The following is a 24,176-nucleotide window of genomic DNA, read 5'->3' as shown; positions in this document are numbered from 1 at the left end:
TGGTGCTTGTGTTCACTCACAAATACAAACCATATTCTTTATGTAGAAGTTTATCTCAGGGACAGCTGGAAATGTTAATTGAAACTGGTCACTAAGTGGTTAATTGGAAGTAGGTGGGTATGGGATCGGGGGCTGGGGGGAACCTCTCTGATCCCCCAGTAGCCTGTACATTTTCTTTGGCTGTGGCTAAGTTAAGAGGTTTGCTGTGCTCTGAATCATAATCAGGTTAAAACTTCCTGTATCATTTTCATTGTTTTGTATGTACAGTCATACCCCTACATACGAAAGTCCCTACATACAAAAAATCCAGGTTACGAAGGCAAAGACGAAGATTTTTTGTATCTGTTTATGAAAATAATTCAGGTTGTGAAAGGAGAACAATTTTAAAACTTGAGTGCCGCCAACTCAGTAGACTCGCCACCATCCTCCTGCTCTCCCATTGGTTCCTGATGCTAGTCTCCGCCGTAAGATCCTGCTCTCCTATTGGTCAGTTACATCTGTCCCGTCATACATCTATGTAAAGGCGTTCCTTGACCATTTCGTTGCGGCAGCGTTATCGTAAACATTCACATAGATTTCGTTTGTTAACGTATATTCATGTTAGTGATTTCGCCGTCGTTGTACTGTAAGTTACTTTATCATGTTGTGTAAGTACATAATTACTTACGTTATTAGCCTTGGGTCCAAAAAATTTTGCTGAAGTTCACGGAAAGAAGAGGATGCTTTCTATGGAGACGAAGATCGAGATAATCAAGAAATGTTAATGTTTTCTGCCATTTGTTAATGTGTTTTGTAAAGTTTAGTGTTAATGTTTTCTGCCATTTTTTTATGTTTCGTAAAGTTAAGTGTTCATGTTTACTGCCATTTGTCCTTCTCCTCTGTCGCCACTTTCGGACATCACCTCACTCGACAGGTAAGGTTCCACATTTCACTACACACATACGTAAATGTACATACAGTATTTCTTGTATCCTGTACACTAATACACTTTATTTACAGGTACGTATAGTCATGGTTAGGTTAGGTATTGAATGGTCCAAATTGTTGTATTTCATTGTTTATTGGTCAATTTAGCTTATTATTTATAGTGTGTGTTTTAGGGCCTGGAAAGAATAGGCAATTTACATGTAAAACATAGTTCTAGATACGAAAAAATCAGGTTACGAAGGCCACTTCGGAATGGATTAATTTTGTAACCTGAGGCACTACTGTATAGTGTTCTGTGTTTTTGTTCAACATGGATTGGAACAAGGAAAGTGAATAGCAAAAGGTGTGAAGTAGGTGTTTGGCTGCTTTATGTCCTTGGTGTTTGGGTAATCACTTTTGTTGTTCTGCAGGGATAGGTCCTGCAAGAAGAGTGCTAGCTGGTCTCCTTCTGTGGAGGTTGGCTGCACCTGAAGAAAAGTATATAAGATATTGGATGGTTACTTCAAAGAGGATTACTGTACTCTGCCTTTGATACTATTGCATTGCCTTGGCTTCTTCCTCCTGGACTGTCCTCTCCCTTTCCCTACCTTCTGGGTAATTTTAATAAGAATTCTGCAATAAATTTTTATTATTTTGGCTCAGGGATATTTGAAAACTGAGTTGCATATATAGAATCCACAGGAACAAGAACAGGATAGCACTGCTGTATAAAATAAGGCCAATAGAACCTTTTTTGGAATCTACCCATAAATATGTCACTTCAGAAAGTATAGTATCTCGCCCAGGGCTGTCATGAAACACAGAATACATTTTTTTTATCAAGTATCATCATGTACACAAGGTACTGCACATACCTATGCATGGTGACATCATTACTATATATGCAGTTGGTCATGTGCAGTGTTGCGTAATTCATTTTAGAGCATTTATTCTTTGCGTATGTAACTGTATTTGTATATTAGGCCATGGCACCACACTTGTCAACCCGTCCTATTTTCTATGTTCACCAATTTTTCTAGTTAAAAATTGGAGAGATAAGAACTTCCATGGCCACTTAGCAATCTGTAATGTTGTACATATACAAAACAACCTTGCTATTAAACAGTAGTCTAGGTTGAATATAATATAAGGGAGAAAAGTATATATTGTGACCATTATATGGACAATTGATGTCACTGTAATCCAAAGGGGTTTCAGAGTAACAAACTCAACTGCACTGCTATACAAGAAGTATGTCACATTGTTTGAAGGTGCATAAGCCTCCTGAAGTATAGGCATATAAGGGAATTTAGTAGGTGTTGATGACAAATGATGACAATTTGTAGTTTTTACATTTGTTTGTATGTATAACTTTCATCTTTTTGTTGCCAGATAAAAATCTTGACCAGTTAGAAGAGGCAAAGAAGCAATTTCAGCTTGTTCAGGCAGCATATGAAACGCTGAGTGACCCTCAAGAACGAGCGTTTTATGACCGTAACAGAGACAGTTTTCTAAGAGAAAGAGGTAAGATATTGATGTGCTCTTGGACATAGCTTTCACTTTCACATTGCTGAATAGTTTTGTATTTGTGTCATTTTACTATTTTCCTGGTCAAGTTACGAATAGTTTTTTTGCATTGTGTGGATCAGTTTTATGAGTGAAGCAAACATATTATTTTAATCATTATTACCAAAGTTTATATTTGGAAGAAGACCTCTCCAAGGGCAGTTTTATAGAAAATAGTTGATGTTTTAACATCATTCAGCATACAACGCTCTCTATTTTTATTACTGTATTCTTCTCATCAGTTTGCTCGCAATTGTAGTGTTTAGCTCCAATTTCCATCCTTGAAATATGATAAAGAAAGAGGTGGGAAAAGAATGCTGCTGTGATGATAGGCACAAAAAAAAGTTAACACACTAGTATAAAAAAAAAAAGGCAAAAGACAAAATATCAGTAAGTGAATTTTTGTTTGAAGATCATATCAAAAGTTAAGAAGTTGCTGCGGAGATGTGATGTCCTGAGGCTGGAAAATTTATTTGAAATCTTAAAGATTGAGGTGATTGTGGTAATGGGATCTTTAGTGAAGGAGTTTTCCAAATCAGTATTGTCCATATGAAACTACTGGGATGGAGGTAGAAGGATTGCTCAGCAAATTGTAGGCAAAAGGGGTTAAATAAAGACTCTCACTAGGTGAAAATTCAAGTATAGTATGTAAGACAGGGAGAGGATATATATATATATATATATATATATATATATATATATTATATATATATAATATATATATATATATATATATATATATATAAAATCTTTACATTGCACTTAGTAAAGGGAAATGACATTTAATTAGCATACTAATGGTGATGGTGGTGGTCTCTTCCCAACAAGCTGGCCAATATCATTTAATTTTTTCTTGGTTCAATTTGTACCCATATTTGCATCTGTGCAATATGCAGTTACCATAAGAAAGTAATTTTTTGTAGCATTATACATCACAAATACCAGTTCCTGCCCTCTCCTTTATTTTGGTTGGTCTTTTATAAGCAGGCAATGATTTTTTATGCACAGGTGATTTTTAAAATAGCTTAACCTGTGGCTTCCAACTCTTGTGTTAGAAGAGAAATAATGGGGGCTCTGTTTTAAGATCAATGTACACCTTAAGGAATGGCGACTGTAAATTAAGATAGTCATTGTTCATTTATGCGTTCTTATGTATTATAATATATACATATATTTGTTCCGACACGGCATACAAACCTCGGTCCTTTTACAATAGGAAGGTACTAGCGGCAGCTGGATAGGTCGTAAGCTTTCGAACAAGGGTTCGGCGGTAGTTAAACTGCTTGTCGACAGGCCGCGCGCGCGCGACTGGGAGGTAAAACAAATCACTTTTGCTTTCGGGCCTCACAGCGAGTGGACGGTGTGTTCGACGCTCTCTGCCCGCCTTCTCTCGTCGTTTGCTTTCTGAGTATATGGTTGTGTTTGTGTATGAAAGAATTCATTGTAAGTACAATCATTTCTCTCTTTTCATAATATTTGAAGTGTTTTGATAATGATGGAATCTCCTCGCCTCGCTACCCCACGGAGACTATGCCCGGGTACCGAAGGGCGTAAATGCGGGAAGTTCCGCTCTTTCCGGAGATAGACCCTCATATTTTGTGTGCTCGGTGCGGGTCGGGGGCGCGAATGACACCCGAGCCGAGCCATGTGATGTTGCAATAATTGTCGGAGGCGCAGTGGACTTTGTATGAGGGCAGGAAGAAGCGAAGTCCTGCAAAGGAGTCGTCGGAAAAGCTCTCCCGCGACTCCTTTGGTGACGGACACTTCGTCTTCTTTCCTGCGCCGCTCAACTTCCACGTATCGCGCCTTCCCCTTCGGGGGGGGGGGGGTTCTAGGCCGGGTCCTTCTCTCTCCTGACTTGTCGAGTGTGGAGGAGGGCGCTAGATACCCTGACTGACGTCGAAGGTTGTACTCTGGGTCCTCTATCCGTTCGTCTTCGCGCGAACGGGTAGAGGATCCCCCTAATCACCCGACTTTTGCCTCCTCAGGTGCGGTTGCCGCGAAGGATGACCTACCTCGGACAGGTGTGGGCATCGTTGGGGCTGCAGGGCGTGCGAGTGTCCAGGGGCCTCGCTCTACCATCTCGCTGGCTCCGTGGCGGTCACCCATGCTACGGTCACGAACCACCACCACGACCCTTACAACACCCGGCTACGCTTCACCTCCTCACCTGGTGTACACCCCGCACGCGGTCTCTGTGACACCCACTACATCGGTGCGGGGAGGGGCAGTCGCCGTACCTCGGGGGAGTGTGATGCCGCCACCTGGGGTTTTGCCGTGCTGCCGCGACCGGACTTCGTGTGCCCGCAAGAGCTCGCCCTGGACCTACCCACCGGTACCTAGGATGTCTGTGACCGCTGGTCCGCCCATCTGGGACAGCTACACAGTCTGCCGTACCTGCCGTACCTGCCCAGCTGCTGTCCACGGACGTGACGTTGACACTGCTGCCGTTCCTGTACCTGCTCATGCTGTCTCTTCGCCGTTCCTGTGATGCCTGCACCTGCTGATGTTGTTCCTGTTCCTGGCGCCGCTGCTCCCGATGCTGATCTGTTCGGACAGGGGTGCGCCGGGCCCTGTTGACTTCGGCAACAGCAGCCCCGGCTCCGCTCTGGATGACAGATCTGACGTCGGTCCTGAGGAGGTTGACGAAGAAAAAGAAGAAGAAGAGGAGGAAGGTGTTGTCGTCGTCTTCATCGTTTCTTCGTCGTCGTCGTCGTGGCTGGCCTCCTTCTTCTTCTTCTAAGGCTCCCCCGCGAAGAAGAAGAAGGTCGCCTCCCCCCCCCCCCTCCCCCCCCCCCCCAACCCCCCCCCCCAAGAAGTCTCCTTTTCCCGGAACTTCTAAGGGCCCGTCTCGCTCTGGTGAGACGGGGGGTTCTTCCGCTGGTCACCCTGCTCCTTCGGGGGCAGGACCGTCTCTTCTTCCGCAAGGAAGAAGACTACGGGGACCAGAGGAGTGCCGGCTAACACCGGCACTTCCTCACCTGCTGTCAATGGTTCGGCCACAGCAGCAGGGTCCGTCTCGGCCTCTCGTTCGCGAGAGGTACCGAGTGTACGGTCGCCTAACAGCGGCCGTACAGCCAAGAACCAGACCTCTGAGTCCGCTCCAGCGTTCAGGTTCACGGCACGGAGCGGAAGATGGTGACAGCCGCTCACGCGACTCTCACCAGACCAGCTCTGCTTCTTCACGGCGAGCAGCTGGCTACCCAGGCGGACGTGACGGTCCATGACCGGCCACGGGCTGAGGCTGGGAAGAGGTCCCGTTCGCCGGCACCAGCCACGGCTGGTGGTACCAGCGAACTGGACGCACCGTGAGGATACGCACCGAATCTCACCGTTGACAGTGGAGCTCGCCTGACCGTCACTCTCACAGAGAGCGATCGGGTACGGCGACCAGCACCAGCTCCTCTGACACACGAGGACCGGGGGCCGCTGTTCTCGGTCCAGCCGTTCTCCACAGCGAGACGGCTCGACTAGGTCTGCAGCTCGATCGCCACCGCGGGTTGGCGATCGCCTGCAGTCTTCCAAGCCCGCTGGTTCTGCCAGCGTTTTTTTTTTTTTTTTTCGAGCGACGGAGGGAGCAGTCAGGTCTGCCTCTCCCATACCTTCAACCTCCTCGGGTTACACCGGGAGGGGCGAGGTATTGAGGAGTGATCGTGAGGGGTGCGCCCCTCAGGATCCCACCACGTCGTCGTACGTACCAGGCACGGTTCTCGGGCCAGCCAGGTCGTACGCACCACAGGTGGTTGGAGGAGGACCGAGAGGGGCGGGTCTGTCGCTGTTCCTCCCCCTTGAGGGAGGAGGGAGGGGGTCTCGGGAGATGCTCCTGTTTGAGGGGGGGACTGGGACGGTCCGACTCCGCAGGACGCAGTCACTCCTGAGATCCAGAGGAACTTTGCCGAGGTTATGCGCTGATTCGTCAGCACAACGACCTCGGGGGAAGGATCGCCGCTCCCACCATCCGAGCCCACCGTTCCCGGCTCGAGTCGTTCTGGGGCCCAAGAAGAGGGAAACCCAGACCGACGGTGGGTTTGCCGCGTTCTGAGCTTGCGGACTCAGTGCTGGACCAGGTTGAAATCGCTTGTCTCCGGACAGACGGTTCGCTCAAGTCTGCAGGTCGAGCAAGCTAGCTTCCACCTCCTCTGCTGCGACAGCGGCGTTTTTTACGTGCCATCCGAAGACCCGATGCCGCCCAAAACAGGTGAACCCGGAGTTAGCCAGGCTGACTCCGGGCGTGTGTCTCTGCAGCAGCTCCTGTCCGAGAACCGTGTGGTCCGCAGCAAGAGGCACTCGGCCTGGAATCTTACCGCCATGGCAGCTTTCCAGGCCGTCTCCTGGCTAGATCTGTGGTCCCTACAGTATCTAAGGTCGCAGCCAACTCCGGGGGAATTTCTCCCGAACGATCGAACTCGGCCTTCAGAGGGGGAGACTTTGCCAGTCTGGAGGAAGAGCCATCTCCTTCCTTGCCCACCAGACGGTGAACCTGTGGGCCAAACCTGGTTCTCCGACGAAGGGACGCTGTCCTTACTCGGGTTTCCAGGGCGGCCGGGCGTGAAGCGGCGTTGGGACTTCGCAACGGACCTTTACGGAGTTCCACGTCTCTCTTCCAGGAGAGATGGTGGGACGCTGCGGTGGACAGACGGCGCACTGACGACAGTGACCGTCATGGTCACCAGGCAGTCTCGAAGGAACTTCTGGGCAGCCTCGGACTGCGGCCAAGTCTAAGAAGCTCGGCATAGCGCCTTCCTCGGTGGCTAAGACGATAGCTGCGTCGAAGCCCCGGGGATAGACTTCGTCTTCTTCGACTTCTACCAAGGGGAGCCGTAACCAGCCCTCCTCCCAGCCCTACTCCTCCCGTGGAGGCTCTGGGAAGAAGTCGAAGAAAGGGGGGAAACGCTAGGGACGGCGTTCCCCCCTCACCTGCTGCCGGAAAGTGGGGGGGTGCCTTGGCCAGCCATTGGGCAACTTGGCAGCGCTACGGCGCCGAGACCTGGATTGTAGATGTCCTTCGGGAGGGATATCTATTACCTTCGAATCTCGGCCACCCCTCACCTCCAACCCGGTCCAACAGCAGTCGTACGTTCCAGGGTCATCGAAGGACGTAGCATTGAGACAGGAGATCAAGACCATGCTGAGCAAGAGAGCTGTAGATCGTCACGGATCAGTCACCGGGCTTTACAGTCGCTCTTCCTGGTGGAAAAGGTCTACGGGAGGCTGGCGCCCCGGTGATAGATCTCCTCTCCCTGAACGGCTTTGTTCGCCAGACCGGTTCACGATGGAGACGGCACGCTCAGTGCTCGACTCCATCAGGGAGAAACAATTTTCATGCTTTCAGTGGACTTGAAGGATGCGTATTTCCAAATACCCATTCATCAGTCCTCCAGAAAGGTACCTCGCTTCATCCTCGACGGGACGTGTACCAGTTCAGGGCACTTTGCTTCGGTCTCTTCAAACCCGCCCCACAGGTGTTCACGCGAGTGTCACTCTGGTGTCTGCTTGGGCCCATTCGCACGGGATACGTCTGGATGAGGGTATCTCCGACGATTGGTTAGTCCTGGCGAGCTCCCGCTCGCAGTTGCTACAGGACAGGGATCGACTGCTCGAGTTCTGTCGCGATCTGGGGATCGTTGTGAACTTCGAAAAGTCGATCTCGAGCCCAAGCAGAGGATGAAGTACCCTGGGTATGCTGATCGACACGGTAGCAGGGCGAGTCTTCCCCGCAGACTCGCGGATCAGCAGATCAGGGAGGCAGCCAAACCCAGTTCCTGTCTCGGCAGGAACAGGTAGCTCAGCGATGGCAAGTCGTGATCGGACACCTGTCGTCACTCGAGAAGTTAGTCCCTCACGGGCGTCTTCACTGCGGTCTCTTCAGTGGAGACTAAAGGAGAGTTGGTCACAGGCGACGGATCCCCCAAGCTTTCCAGTGTCACTGACAGGAGGTGAGGCAGGACCTAGCCTGGTGGCTGGACGACAGGAACCTCTTAAGAGGAGTGCCTCTGCGCACTCCCCCCCCGGACATGCAGCTGTTCTCAGACGCATCGACCGAGGGATGGGGCGCACACCTGGAGGAGTTGCTGACTTCAGGAGTGTGGGGCGAGAACGACAAGCACCTTCACATCAATGTAACTGGAACTCAAGGCAGCGTTCCTCGCTCTCCAAGAGTTCCAGGACCGCTTGATGGGACACTCAGTGGTGTTGATGTGCGACAACACCACGGTGGTGGCCTACCGTCAACAAACAGGGGGGCCTAGTGTCTCTCCCGTTGTACCAGTTGACTCGGCAGGTGCACGAGTGGGCCGAGGCACACTCAATAGAGCTGTCGCACGCTACATTCCAGGGAAGAGGAAGAAAACGTTAGTAGCAGTGACACGCTCAGCCGTCGGGAATCAGGTTGATAGGGACCGAATGGTCTCTACACCAGGACGTGGCGGAAAAGGCTCTTCGACCGTGGGGTGGCGACAGTCGTGGATCTGTTTCGCCACCCGGCACAACAGGAAGCTCCAGGTGTTCTTCTCGGCCGTGCCGGACCCATGGGCAGCTGCAGAGGACGCTCTTCAACACCCGTGGGACAACCTCTTCCGTCTATGCCTTTCCCCCGTTCAGCCCTGATTCGCAAGGTGATCAGTCGAGCACTGGTCACCCCGAATCTCAGGATGATCCTGGTGGCTCCCAAATGGCCACAGGCCATTTGGTATCCGGACTGCTGGCTCTTTCTCGCAGGAGAACCGAGAGAGATTCCCCCTTGGCACAACCTTCTCGCCCAGCCACACGTCGAGCGGTACCACCGAGCAGTCCAGTCCCTTCGTCTTCACGGCTGGCTGTTATCCACCATCTCTTGCTAACGAGAGGCTTTTCTCGTAGCGCAGCAACAGAGATGGCTGGAAACGTCCGTCAGTCCTCTGCAGCTGTGTACCAGGGGAAGTCGGCCGTCTTCTGTGGTTGGTGTCGTAGACGGGGTCTATCTCCTCTCAGAGCCACTCTTCAGCAGGTAGCGGATTTTTCCCGTTTTTCTTCGCCGAGAGAAGCTCCTCTCAGTCCCCACAGTCAAAGGATACAGAGCCTGCCTTGGCGCTCGTCCTGAAACTGAGGGGGTTGGACATCTCGAACTCATTCGAGATCTCCTTGCTTATGAGGAGCTTCGAAAGGTCTTGCCCACCCAGGGAACTCAGGCCCCCTGCGTGGGATGTGACTCTCTGACTTAGGTGTCTGTCCCGAACGCCGTTCGAGCCACTCCGAGAGTCGTCAGACAGGGATCTGACCCTCAAGACCCTACTTCTTGCTGGCCCTGGCATCGGCGAGAGTAGGGGAACTTCATGGTCTTTCCTATGATGTACGACACTCCAGGGGATGGGGATCCGTGACGCTCGATTTCGTCCCGAACTTCGTTGCGAAGACTCAGAAACCGTCGATCCCTGACGACAGGTTCGAGTCATTCACGATTCCCTCCCTAATGGACTTCACCGATAATGATGCGGATGAGATGCGTGCTTTGTCCTGTGAGGGCGCTACGGCGCTATCTGAAGAGAACTCGACACCTCAGGCCTTTGAGTGTCGACGCTCTTCTTGTTAGCACCGGGGTCACCAAGAAAGAAGTATCCAAGAACACTCTTTCATTCTGGCTGCGTGAGGTCATCAGGAGGGCGTATGAAGCTGATGGTAGTGACGACATCCGTACGTCCCCGTCCGAGAGCTCACGAAGTCAGAAGTATTGGCCCCTCGTTGGCGTTTCGTAAGAACTTCTCCGTGGCGCAGGTCCTGAAGGCAGGGGTCTGGTCTAACCAGACTACCTTTACGTCCTTCTAACCTTCGGGATATTGCCCACAGGTCGCTTTGGATACCTTTCCTTGGGAACCCGTGGTGGTCTGCTCAACAATGTTGTGTAGCTAACCCAGACCCTCGCAGGCTGAAAACAGCATCGAGTCCTGGTGTGACTGTGTGGATGGATGTGTGAATGATGTGAGTGACTGGCGGTCCCTACTTCCCGTCTTTTCCTCCTCCCTCTACCTGTGGGCAGAGGGCCACGGTCGTCACTACGCTGGATGAGGACGAGATGCAGGTGAGACTATATGACAGAGCCCCATCCTATCCCTTTCACTAGGGATAGGAGCAGAATATCCACCCACTTCCTTCTACAAGGGGGGGAAGTGGATGCCTACAAGAGTCAAACCCATGACTTTATATTTGCTCCTGTACAGGAACAAGTTCTTACATTGCTGGTACGAAGAGATACGCTTGCCTCTCTTCTTAGTAACTCGCGTCAGAGGTCTGACCATTGATCCTGCGGTGCACACCCCGATCAATCGGACAGAGGCTTGGATCCCTCCCTCGCTCTTACGACCAGGGAGGCTTCCAAGGTTGGGCGAACACCAGTCTGTTCACAAAAGACTCAGATTCCTCCCACCAAGAAGTGAGTCTTCCTATTGTAAAAGGACCGAAGGTTTGTATGCCGTGTCGGAACAAATGACAATTTGTCCAAAATTGCATTTTCATACAATCAACTTACCTGTCAGATATATACATAGCTAAGACTCCTGTCGTCCCCGACAGAAATTCAAATTTCGCGCCACTCGCTACAGGTAGGTCAGGTGATCTACCGGACCTGACCCTGGGCGGCAGGACTAGGAACCATCCCGTTTTCTATCATATTTTCTCTGTCGCCGGTGGTATCAACATTGTTGTTATTACCCTCCTGACTTAGATTCATTTTTCAACCTTTGATCAACGTTTTTCGGTTTTTTCGGCTTTTTGGTGACGTATTTGGATCGTGTTTTGGCATTCGCTACTGTGGACTGTTTTTGGAATAACTCTTTGGATTTTTCTCAGTCATGTCTGATTCTAATGTGAGTGTGATGTGTGTGAATGTCGGCTGCAGGGTGAGGATACCGAAAGCTTCGGTTGATCCTCACACTGTATGCCGTAAATGTAGGGGGGTTCAGTGTTCTGCTATTAATACTTGTAAGGAATGCGAGGGATTGAATGCAGAAGAGTGGAAGACTTTGACTTCTTATTTGAAGAAGTTAGAGAGGGATAGAGTTAGACGGCTGAAAGGTGTGTGTTCAAGGCCTATTGAGCCGTTCACGGATAATTCTAATCCTACTGATGTAGATTCTCCCTATATATCTCATTCTCAGAGTGCTTTTTCGGATTCGGCATCGGAAATCGCCAATCTGAAAGCTACTATTAGAGACATGAAGTCCAAGATGGCTGAACTCCAAAGTTAAGGCTAGTGATAGTGAAACATTTCAGTGAAGTGAGTTCTCTCAGTGTTGTGGAGGGGGCGTTTGATCGTCCCTGCGACGCTCCCAGGCCTAGACCTCTTCCAAGCTCCCATGCCCAGAGGAGAAGGAAGTCGAAAGCCTTAAGGAGGGGTCGTGGGGAATCCCCAACGGTCAGACGTCCCTTCAGCTAGCTCTGCTTCATGCAGGCGGCTCAAGGGCGCTATAGAAAAAGCGTCCTTCGCGAGTGTTTCTCGTCCTCTCCCTCTCCCTCACCTAAACGAGGGTGGAAGGAGTCGAACTTATCGAGACCGCTGAAGCGTCATATGAAGCCCGACATAGATTCGAGCCCAGAGCGCTTCTCAGATGACGCTCCGTCTGCTATTAAGAAAGCGAAGGTGGCGTCAGCGTCACCTGACGCTTTCTGCGAAGCTACACCTTCATTCTTCTTTACCGAGTGATGACGAAAGGGTCATGCACTAGACGTGGGAGAAGCGTCAAGAAAGATAATTATGGCGGTTCAGGAACAACTGTCATCTCTTGTGGGAGTTTTAGCGCCCCGTCGGAAGGACGTGACGCTTCCAATTAAGAAGTCTCGTCCTCTCTCACCTGCTCGAAGAGAAGCGTCAGACAGACGTGAAACTGCTAAACGTCTTGCAGAAGCTGCGAGTTCGAGAGCTAGAACGGGGGCTTACGAGAGTTTCGTAAAGCCAAGAGAAACGTTAAGACGTCTTTTAGAAGTGAAGCGTCATTCAAAGCGGATCTTAGACGTGACGCTCCATCCAATATTGTGACGCCGAGTAGGACGCCTTTAGAGAGCGGAGCGTCTTCCAGGCGCGAAGCGTCATCAAGACGTCAGCAAGAGACGTCAGCCATGACGCTCGGAGAACGGGAAGCGTCATACAAGGCGTCTTCTAAAGTTCAAGAGAAGCCGGCGAGCTTTGTGACGCCTTTCCCAAGTCCCTTTTAAAACGGGAAAGAGGAAAGAGTAATCATTCCCTTAGCCCCTCTCCTATTAGGAGTTTGTCTCCTCCAGAAGAGGAAAGTTCAGAAAGGAGAACGGCGCGACTCAGATAAATCCCGAGTTTGGAGGAAAACTCGGAATGATGAAGATCATGGAAGAGAGGGTTTGTCCAACTATAAGGTTTTGTGACTACCCCTGCTTCTTGAGGAGTATGGAGACGAGTTGACTCCTGCTGCTCCTCTTCTCCGCGCTCGCTCTTTTCCAGTGCTATGACGAAGAAGAAGCCCTCGTCTTTTCTAAACATGAAACCCACCATCTCGATGAAGCGGGCATTACACGCCTTAGACTCATGGATGAAGTCTAAGAAAGACTTAGTCAGGACAGTCTTTTGCATGCCTCCAGCAAGATTAGCTGGGAAAAGAGGCATATGTATAAGACGGGAGAGAATATGGGTATCGCTCTCCCTTCTACAACAGAGGCAGATTTTTCGACTTTGGTTGACGCTTCAAGGCGTCCAAGTCTCAATTCTGCACGAATTACATGGAGTATTTCTGAACTGGATCATCTCCTCAAGGGACTCTTTTCATTATTGGAAGTCTTCAACTTCTTAGATTGGTCCCTTGGGGGTGATGTCCAAGAAAGCCATGATTCAGAAGGAATCGAACCTGAAGCCCTGTTATGCATTTTGTCTTGCATTGACAAAGCGGTACAGGATGGTTCTTTTGAAGTCTCTTCATTATTTGGAGCAGGTCTTTTAAAGAAAAGGACGGTGTATTGGCGCCTTCTAACAAAGGCAGTCTCGCATGCTCAGAGGGCAGCTCTACTGTATGCGCCTCTTTCGACTTTTTGTTCCCTTCTCAGTTAGTGAAGACGTTGCTCACTCTTTAACTGAGAAGGCGACTCAGGATCTTCTGACGCAGTCAGCTAGGAAGAAGAAACCTGTTTCGGTATCTGACAAGAAAAGACCTAGTACATCAATGCAGCCACCCTTTCGAGGTGGTCCGACCTCCAGACCTCCCCGCCCAAGAAGGAAGGCTCCGGAGAAGAGAGGTAGGTCTGCCTTTCGTCCCTTTAAAAAGGGAAAATGAAACATCTCTCCTCCAAGCACCAGTAGGCGTGCCAGGCTACCTGGGATTTCGTGGAGGCCTGGACACTGATAGACGCGGACGCGTCTTCATGACTATCATAAGGAAGGGATATCGTATCCCTTTCCTGAACACTCCTCCCCTAACGTCAATACCAAGGGAACTATCAGCCAAGTACAAGGACCCTGTGCTGAGGGATACTCTTCGATCGATGGTGGAACAAATGTGGGACAAGAGAGCGATAGAACTAGTACTGGATCAAAACTCCCCGGGGTTTTACAATCGCCTTTTTTCTAGTGGCGAAAGCCTCGGGAGGCTGGAGCCAGTACTGGACGTCAGCTCTCTGAACAAATTTGTTCAGAAGGAGAAGTTCTCCATGGAGACTTCTGCTTCAGTCCTAGTCGTCCATTCGACAAGGAGATTGGATGGTGTCTCTAGATCTCCAGGACGCCTACTTTCACGTCCCGATCCACCCTTCATCGAAGAAGTACCTCCGTTTCATGACGGGGGGAAGGATCTTTCAGTTCAGAGCCTTGTGTTTCGGCCTGTCCACAGCTCCTCAGGTCTTCACAAGCCTGATGAAGAATGTGGCGAGATTTCTTCACCTCAAAGGAGTGATGTCTCTATGTATCTAGACGACTGGCTCATCAGGGCCAGATCGGAGAGACAGTGCTTGGAGGACCTAAAGTTGACTCTGGATTTGACCAAGGCGTTGGGATTGCTTGTGAACCTCGAGAAGTCTCAGCTGACCCCAGACAAGACCTAGTCTATCTGGGGATTCGGATGGATTCTCGGGTTTTCGAGTTTTTCCTTCGCAAGAGAGAAACGCAAAAGGTTTGCGGATAATCTCTCTCTTAGAGAAGCAACAAATGGCGTCGGCGGGAGGGAATGGTTGAGCCTTCTGGGGACGCTTTCCTCGCTGGAACAATTCTTCCCTCTAGGAAGACTTCATATACGTCCACTTCAATTCTTCCTCAAGAGGTCTTGGAGCTGGAAAACCGGACAACTGTCGGACGTTTTCCATCCCAGTGGAGATAAAGGCACACCTACAGTGGTGGTTGCTACCTCTGGAAGAGAACAAAGGGATCTCTCTAAGAACACAGAACCCAGACCTAGTGTTGTTCTCCGACGCGTCGGAGCAGGTTGGGGAGCGACATTAGGCTCAGAGGAAGTGTCAGGCACCTGGGAACCAGCACAGGTGTCCTGGCACATAAACTGCAAGGAGCTCTTCGCCGTACATCTGGCCTTAAAGAGCCTAGAACCTCTGGTGTCAAACAAGGTAGTGCAAGTAAACGTGGACAACACCACCGCACTTGCCTACATTCGGAAACAGGGAGGGACGCACTCCTCGTTCCTTTACGAGCTCACGAGAGACCTATTACTTTGGACGTCTCACAGGAACTACTCCCTGCTGACAAGGTTCGTACAGGGAGTAAGGAATGTGAGGGCGGACAGGCTCAGCAGGAGGAACCAGGTCCTTCATACAGAATGGACTCTACACGAGGAAGTGTGTCTCGATCTCTGGTCTCTGTGTGGGGAAACTCCTTCATGTGGATCTCTTCGCAACATTCATTTCAAAAAGGCTCCCAGTGTTTTGCTCGGTCGTGGAAGATCCAAGAGCAATATGGTAGACGCCTCTCCCTGCATAAACTGGTCTCGAGTAGACGTTTATGCTTTTCCCCCATTCAAAATCCTGGGGTTAGTAATGAAAAAGTTTGTGGCGTCAAAAGAGACGAGGATGACGTTAAATAGCCCCCTTTTGGCCAGGCCCAGGAATGGTTCACGGAGGTGGTAGAGTGGATCGTAGACTTTCCAAGATCCCTACCAAGGAAGGACGGATCTTCTCAGACAACCCCACACTTCAAGAGGTACCATCCAAAACCTCACCCCGCTCTCGCTCTGACTGCCTTTCGACTATCGAAAGACTTGTCAGAGCGAGAGGCTTTTCTCTGCGAAGTGGCAAGCGCGATCGCGAGAGCACGCAGAACCTCCACTACAAAAGTATACCAGTCGAAGTGGGAGGTATTTAGAAGGTGGTGTAGAACCAAGAAGTTGTCCTCCTCCTCTACCTCTATAGCGGAAATTGCTGATTTCTTGCTATTCCTGAGAGTAAAATCTCATCTAGCCGTATCCACAATAAAGGGATACAGAAGTATGCTCTCGGCTGTATTCAGGAACAGAGGATTAGATCTGGCAAATAACAAAGATCTCCACGATCTCATAAGATCTTTTGAGACTTCAAAGTCTAAGGAACCAATACCTCCGAACTGGAACCTGGACGTAGTCCTTAAATATCTGTCTTCGGATAGATTCGAACCTCCTCATCTGGCATCGTTTTTTTTTTAGACATAACTAGAAAATGCCTATTCCTTTTATCTTTAGCTACGGCAAAAAGAATTAGTGAATTACAAGCTCTGCAGGATAAAGTAGGATTCAAGGGAGACCTCGGCTATTTGCTCGTTTAAGACCCTGTTTTTAGCAAAAAACGAGAATCCACGAATCCCTGGCCTAAGTCATTCGAAGTCAAAGGAATGTCGAGTCTCGTAGGCAGAGAAGCAGAGAGGTCTCTATGCCCTGTTAGAGCTCTGAAGTTCTACCTTCAGAGAAAGCGTCAGTTGGGAGGCTCTAGACAAGGTCTTTGGTGCGCGGTAAAAGACCCCACAAGGACTGATGTCCAAGAATGCTCTGGCGTTCTTTGTAAGAAACGTCATTACGGACGCTCATTAAGGTCTGTCCTGAGAACAATACAAACTACTGAGAGTAAAAGCTCATGAAGTAAGAGCGGTTTGCGACGTCTCTCTCGTTTTATAAGAATATGTCGCTTAAAAACATCATTGATACGACATACTGGAGATGCAACTCAGTATTTGCATCTCATTACTTGAAAGACGTACGTGTGACGTATGAGAAGTGTTTTTCTCTAGGTCCTATCGTATCGGCAGATACGATTCTGGGTACGGGAGCCGACACCAATCCTTAAATGTATATCTGTTCTTCTTTTTGGATATGGTCGAGAGTCTCTTCGAACAATGGAGGATTTGGCTCGCACGGGCGGCCGTCTATGTTGTTCAGTAAGAGAATTCTTGTCATATCCAATTAGTTGAGTATAATTTTTTTTGGAAAATTATGTATGTGTGCGTAGTGGTTTTGAGTTACGGTTGTTGTGACGAGTTCGGGGATAACTCGTAACAATCCTTAGTTCTAACATATGGTTAGGATCAGGTGGTCGGGATTGGTTGTGTGCTCCTTCATAAGGTGTATTGTCATATAAGTGGATCAGCACCCATGACAAAGTCCTTTTAGGCTCTGCCGAGTAAGCGGATAAGACCCCATTGGCAGACCCACAAGAACTCTTGGCCATAGATCATATATCTCGCTAAAGTTTCTTGAGGTGATGCAGACTACTGGGCAAACACCCACGAAGTCTACCACCTATCAGGTAGGAACCAAGGTTTTATTTATACCTACAACATATGTTGTTTACCTGTCTATTCCATATAGTAGCTGTCTCTTACCCTCCACCGAAGGGTGCCAATCAGCTATGTATATATCTGACAGGTAAGTTGATTGTATGAAAATGATATTGTTATGTTACCCCCAAATTTTTTAAAAAAGTTTCATACATACTTACCTGGCAGATATATACAATTAAAGGCCCACCCAGCCTCCCCGCAGGAGACAGGTGGAAGAGAGAAAATATGATAGAAAACGGGGATGGTTCCTAGTCCTGCCGCCCAGGGCAGGCCGGTAGATCACCTGACCTACCTGTAGCGAGTGGCGCGAAATTTGAATTTCTGTCGGGACGACGGAGTCCTTAAGCTATGTATATATCTGCCAGGTAAGTATGTATGAAACTTTATTGTAACATAACAATATCATTTTTGGACAAATTGTCATTTTTTTATTATATTTAATGTGATTATTCTTTGGTATTTTGCAGGTATGAAGGATAGTAAAGGTTACAGAACATTGATGTATGAGTACTTTTCCTCTCAGTGTTACTCTGGTTTCAATGATTCAGAAAAAGGATTTTACACTGTTTATAGGTAAGGTATTTTTTCGGAGGGGGTGTGTTACCATATCAAATGTCAATCAAATGGGAAAAAATGTTTTTGAAAATATACAAGTATGTTTTAGGTGTAGGTATTCAGCTTTCGGTGAATTTTATTTTTAAAGAGTTCATTGCAGAATGATTGTCCATGTCATGAGGGGTTGGTAATGACTGTAGCTTGTAAGGTAGTAACTAAAAACATTTAATGTAGTTAATTTAGGTACTGAATGAGGGCATAGTTATTTAAGTATAAGGCAGTCCCCGGTTTACAACGTGTTCTGTTCGTACGCTGCGTCATAAACTGGAACATCATTGAAAATCATCAAAAATCCTAATAAAAAAAACTACTTTCAATGGTTTTGATGTATTGCAAACAATGTAATGAATCAGATGATGGGTGATAATAATAATAATGATGATGAAAAATTTACAGACAACTGTTTGAGAGAATTGCAGTTAATGATCTGAATTATATGGATGAAGAAGATGACATCATAATTCCAAGCTTCGGACATAGTGACATGGATTTAGAGGTACGTATGTGGGAAAAAAGGAAAGTCGTGGCATTTTTTTAAATAGTCTGGATATTTTAGTCTTATTTGTTTCAGACTTTAATCTAAATTGTTATTGAAATATTGATCTTCTACAATAATCATTAGGTTTATCATTTTGTACTTTTACTTTATTGTTCAAGCCAATACCTATAGGTGGTGAATGTTGTCAGTTTGAAGGTTTTAGGAGTAAAGCATAAAACTGTTTTATCATCTGTAAGGTAAAAGAATTGTTGCTCCATGATCATAATAAGATATTTCATTAACTTTGTGCCCCCTCCCCCTCCCCCCCCTCTTTTTAAATCTTTTAAAATTTGTTTTGTCTTCAAAACAGGAGGTTGCTCGATTTTACACTTACTGGTCAGGGTATTGTACTTCAATGGCTTTTGAGTGGGCTGATGAATTTGACATAAGAGAAGCTCATCAAATGGGACGTTGGGTGGAGAAGGTGAGTTCTACCAAAATGTTTTCAAGCTAAAAGGCTCCCGAGTTATGGCCAGTATACGATATGAATGCTTTATTATTCACCAAAGAGGTATTGTTCTTTAATGTACTTTTCTTAAAGTTGTTTAGAATATTTGTTTTGGTTACCTTAAGGTTTTGACGCACCTCAGTAGTGTGGTTGGTATGGTGCTGAGGTCCCACCTCAGTTGTTGCGGGTTCGATTCTCGGCCATTCCATTGAGGAGTGAGAGATGTGTATTTCTGGTGATAGAAATGCACTCTCGACGTGGTTCGGAAGCCACGTAAAGCCGTTGGTCCCGTTGCTGAATAACCACTAGTTCCATGCAACCTAAAAGCACCACACAAACAAAACCTTAAGGGTTTGTCTTTGTTAGCCCATCAGTTATTTTATTTGCCGGCATATGAGGCGCACTTTTTCCAGCGAAAGGTCAAGGAAAATCCATGTGCATCTTATATGGTAGGAGTCAGTGTCATGGTTACCCTGTGGTTCTAGTAATAAGTTGCCTGTAAACTGAACTCCAAACCCCTCCCGAACAAAATTGGTTCCTAAGTTATTAGTAACTACTGTGCAGTTATAATTGACTATTATCCAAGTCTGCATTACATAGCAATAGTCTTATTCATAAAGAATATGGTGAAAGCCTTAAGTAATGAATTCCACTAACAGCTGTACACACAAACTAGTGTTGTTTCCTTCTGCAAGTGGTTGTTTAGAGCAATTTAAGAAGGAATTTTAAATTCCCCTAAATACCCACTTTTTGTAGATAAAATATAATAGACATACATAGTTAAATATCTTCAAACAAAGTACTTAATGTATTTATTTAGTACTACGTACTATGGTAAGTTTCTTTAAAAAAAATTGTTTACACTATTTTCTTGTACATTAATTTTAGATGTATTCCTTTAAATACTGAGACTCTTCAACTTAGCCACTATCTTTAATACACATTCCAAATTTTCAGAAAATTGAAAAAGAGAACAATAAAGCCCGTCAGAAAGCTCGTAAGCAGTTTAATGAAGAAGTTAGGGCTTTGGTGGCCTTCGTTCGCAAGAGGGATAAACGCTGGCTGGAGCGTAAGGTATAAAAATTAGTTTTGAATTTTGCATTAAAATAGTCATTTAAATTTGTAATACCAGATATGAGTGTTGTAATATTAAGTTTCCACTACTGTAATGGTGGTTCATCAGCATTGCCTGTTTTAAGATAATGTTTATCATTTTTGTTAATCATAACATGAATCTGATAGCTTGGTATCTGTATACAGAAATTACAAGCTGCCAAAGCTGAGGAAAAAGCTAAGCGGCAAAAAGAAGCTCAGGACAGAGAAAGGGAAGAAAGAAATAAACAAATGGAAGAAAGTATCCAGCAAGAAAGGGAAAATATGGCTGCATATGAAGAACAGTTAAGGGTATGTTTTATTATTTTTGTGTGAAAACTAAACGGTTTGGAAGTGTAGCATATTGATTTAGTGTAGGCCTTCAGGAAGACAGAGAGGGGGGGAGGGGGAATAATAAAGTTAAAGCTTTAAAGGGTCTAAAGGGTCATTCGATTCATCTCAAAGGTGCAAGTTATAGGAAACAGTAAGTGGCAGTTCTTTACTGACAAAACATTTCAAGGAGTACACCTGGTGTTACTAACTGCACTTTAAAGGCATTGTTTTTTAATGTTATCAGAAAGCCCAAAGCATTGACTTTTAATGTTTTATCTTTTTTTTTTTTTTTTTTACACACCCTACTAATTCCATACGTAAACGTATAGTCAAGAACATATACCAGTAAAGTATTCACTATTATGGCCTGAATTTATGACTGCTTCACTACAAATAAACACTTGCTGCATTCTACAAGGTTAACTTCTGTTCGTTTAATGTCTGTACAAGCTTGGATCCAGCCTAGTACAGTATTGTTGTTAACTACATAGATAGAATAGTTTACTATTGCTTCCGTATAAACCATTTCATTTTTAGGGGTATAGTGGAGTCTTATAAGTTTTTGGATAGAAATTTTAAGTCAAGTAGGTTTTGATTAGCATTTTGTATAGTGTTTGATGGTCAAATAATGGTCGAATTGCATCTTAATGGTTATATTATTACATGATTAATCAGACAGCATCAGATAATTCCAGTAATTTGTAACAAAGGTTGTTTCCAGACTTCACAAAATTGTGCTATACAGTATGGTATTAAATTGCAGCAGTTCGGATAAGATTTTTTCTTAGATGATGATCTGGACAAGTATACAGTACTTTTTTTTTTTTTTTTTTAACACGACAAGATTTTTCATAACTTTTATGCTTGGATAATCAAGTGAACATTATTTAATAGGAAATGGAGGCCCGGTTTGCAAAGGAATGGGGAATAACTGAAAGTGAGGAGAGTGATTATGATGATGAAGAGGCCCTGGTCAGTCAGGATGCTGGTGATGGGGTGGCTGAACTTGGTGACGACGAAGATATCGCCGACTATCTTATTGATAATCTCTATTGTGTTGCTTGTAATAAAACTTTCAAGACTGACAGAGCGTAAGTATGCTCTACAGGTTTTATGTGCCAGTTCGTTAGTGTGGTGTAGTTCCTCGTTGGACAAGGGGTTTTCGCTCTCGGCTGCCAATCCGGTGGTCTGAAGTTCGATTCTCGGCTCTGCCAACGTGGAATCAGAGAATTTCATACAATCAACTTACCTGTCAGATATATACATAGCTAGACTCCGTCGTCCCCGACAGAAATTCAAATTTCGCGCCACCGCTAACAGGCTACAGGTAGGTCAGGTGATCTACCGGCCTGCCTGGGCGGCAGGACTAGGAACCATTCCCGTTTTCTACTCATATATTTTCTGTCGCCGGTGGTATCAACATCGTTGCTGCGCCACCTCTTGACTGGAATTCGCTTTTCTAAACAATTGATCATCTTATTGTGGACTTTTGGTGACGTACCTGGATCGTTTGTTTTGGCATTCGCTACTGTGGACTGGATTTGGACTTGCTTTTTGATTTTTCTTCAGAATGTCTGATTCAAGTGTTTGTGTGAGAATGTGTGTGAATGTAGGCTGCAAGGTGAGGATACCGAAAGCTTCGGTTGATCCTCACACTGTATGTCGCAAATGTAGGGGTTTTGATTGTTCTATTTCTAACACCTGTCATGAGTGTGAGAGGTTGAATGTTGAGGAAATGGAAGGACTCTAACTTCTTACTTGAAGAAGTTAGAAAGGGATAGAGTCAGAAGGGCTGCATCTAAGATGGCGGGTAGTAGTACAAGGCCTATTGAGCCTTTGGATAATTCTAACTCTTCTCTTAATTATGATTCTGTATCAGGACCCTCACTGGCCGTACATTCAGATTCGGCATCGGAAATTGCTGATCTGAAGGCTACGCTTCACAGGATGAGATCAAAAATGGCTACCATGAAAGGTAAGGACTGTGAAAGTGATTTTAGTGAAGTGAGTGTCCCCAGTGTTGTGGAGGGGGCGTCTGACCGTCTCTGCGACGCTCCCAGGCCTAGACCTCTTCCAAGCTCCCAAGCCCAGAGGAGAAGGAAAGTCGAAAGCCGTACGGAGGTTGTGGAGAATTCCCCCCGGTCAGGCGTCCCTTCAGCAGGTGCTGTATATAGACAGCCTGCTCAGGACCGCTATCGAAAAGCGTCCTCAGAGAGTGCTTCTCTTCGTCCGCTTCTCCTCTCCTAAACGAGGGTGGAAGGATTCGGAATTGTCCAGGCCCTGAAAAGGCACTGGAGAGATCCTGTTTTGGATTCAAGCCCAGAACGCTTTTCGGAAGAAGCGCCTCCTTCTATCAAGAAGGCGAAGAGGGTTTTGCCGTCCCATGATGGGGGCAACACGCCTTCGAGGTCTCCCTCTCCCGTTCAAGAAGACGCAGGAGAAGCGTCCAAGAGGATCATTTTGGCGGTGCAGGAACAGCTGTCCGCCTTAGTAGGAGTCCTTTCGAAGGATCCTCCTCGTAAGAAAAAGACGTCAGACTGCCGGTCAAGAAGACTCGTCTTCCTTCTCCCACCAGGAGTGAGGCTCCTGTGAGACGTGAGTCTTTTGAGAACTCAGATAGAGACTCGTGGGAAGATTTTGATTCGCCAGGCAAGCGCGTCGCGCCAGCCAAGCGCGAGGCGTCCTACAGACGAGAAGCGTCCTCTAAGGTTAAAGAGTCAGACAAGCGAGAAACGCATTACAGACCAGAGGATTCTCCCAGATGGGATACGTCTGCCAGATCAGCAGCTTCAGCCGAGCGCGAGGTATTAACCAGGCGTGAGCATTCAGCCAAGCGTGAGGCTCCAGACAAGCATCTGTCACGCAAGGATGTGGCACCAGGAAGACGCGAGACTTCAACAAGGCACGAAGCGTCAGTCAGGCGCTAGGAGATTTTGAGAGGCGCGACGGCACCAGTCAGGCGCGAGGCGCCAGCCAAGCGCGAAGAGTCAGTCAGGCGCGAGACGCCAGCCAAGCGCGAGGATCCTGCCAGGCGCGAGGCGCCAGCCAAGCGCGAGGAATCAGCCAGGCGCGAGGCGCCAGCCAGGCGCGAGGCGCCAGCCAAGCGCGAGGAGCCAGCCAAGTACGAAGAGCCAGTCAAGCATAGGAGCTCTGTACACTCTCTTAGCCCCTCTCCTATTAGGAGTTTGTCTCCAGTAGAGAGAGTGGTTGGACAGGAAGACCCGGAACGGGAAGTGGCCTCTCCTACTGATCCGATTATGGAAGAGGAATCAGAGGACGAGTCTCACGGTAAAGAAGGACTGTCGAACTACAAAGTTTTGACAGCTCTCCTTCTCCAGGAATACGGAGATGCATTGATCCCTGCCGCTCCTCCTTCGCCTCGTTCACTGTTTTCATGCTCGAAGACTCCGAAATCGTCGGCTTTCTTGAAGATGAGACCGACGATTTCTATGAAGAGAGCTCTGCAATCGCTGGATAACTGGATGCTAACTAAGAAAGAGCTAGTTAGGACAGTCTTTTGCATGCCTCCCCCTAGACTTACGGGCAAGAGAGGGATTTGGTACCAGACTGGGGAGAATATGGGTCTCACTCTCCCAGCTTCAGCTGAAGCTGACTTTTCCAGTCTGGTAGACGCATCCAGGAGACATAGCCTTCACACGGCTAAGATTACTTGGGGACTTTCAGAGTTGGATCATCTCCTCAAGGGACTATTTCACATTCTAGAAGTCTTTAACTTTCTAGATTGGTCCCTTGGGGTGATGTCCAAGAAGGCTCATGCCCCTGAAGGGCTAGAACCGGATGTACTCCTGGCAATTTTGTCATGTATTGACAAGGCGGTGCAAGACGGCTCAGGGGAAGTTTCTTCCTTATTTGGAGCAGGTCTCTTAAGAAGAGATCTGTGTTTAGCGCTTTCTTGACGAAAGCAGTGTCACATTCACAAAGAG

At 47.3% G+C, this 24,176-nt stretch overlaps 1 protein-coding gene across 1 annotated transcript in view; it reads left to right on the top strand.

Annotated features, from left to right (window-relative positions):
- Positions 1-24,176, top strand: part of LOC135209672 (dnaJ homolog subfamily C member 21-like) — a 30,779-nt gene that overhangs the window by 450 nt on the left and 6,153 nt on the right. Inside the window, exons 2-9 of the mRNA XM_064242407.1 lie at positions 2,299-2,430; positions 14,040-14,067; positions 17,699-17,779; positions 18,218-18,317; positions 18,670-18,783; positions 19,765-19,881; positions 20,068-20,211; positions 21,127-21,323. Coding sequence (XP_064098477.1) covers positions 2,299-2,430; positions 14,040-14,067; positions 17,699-17,779; positions 18,218-18,317; positions 18,670-18,783; positions 19,765-19,881; positions 20,068-20,211; positions 21,127-21,323 — 913 coding nt within the window. The remainder of the gene's footprint in view (positions 1-2,298; positions 2,431-14,039; positions 14,068-17,698; positions 17,780-18,217; positions 18,318-18,669; positions 18,784-19,764; positions 19,882-20,067; positions 20,212-21,126; positions 21,324-24,176) is intronic.

Source organism: Macrobrachium nipponense, chromosome 38 (assembly GCF_015104395.2).
Source record: "Macrobrachium nipponense isolate FS-2020 chromosome 38, ASM1510439v2, whole genome shotgun sequence".
Taxonomy (NCBI): Eukaryota; Metazoa; Arthropoda; class Malacostraca; order Decapoda; family Palaemonidae; genus Macrobrachium; species Macrobrachium nipponense.
The sequence above is the reverse complement of the archived record's forward strand: the minus strand, read 5'-3'. Positions and strand labels throughout refer to the sequence as shown.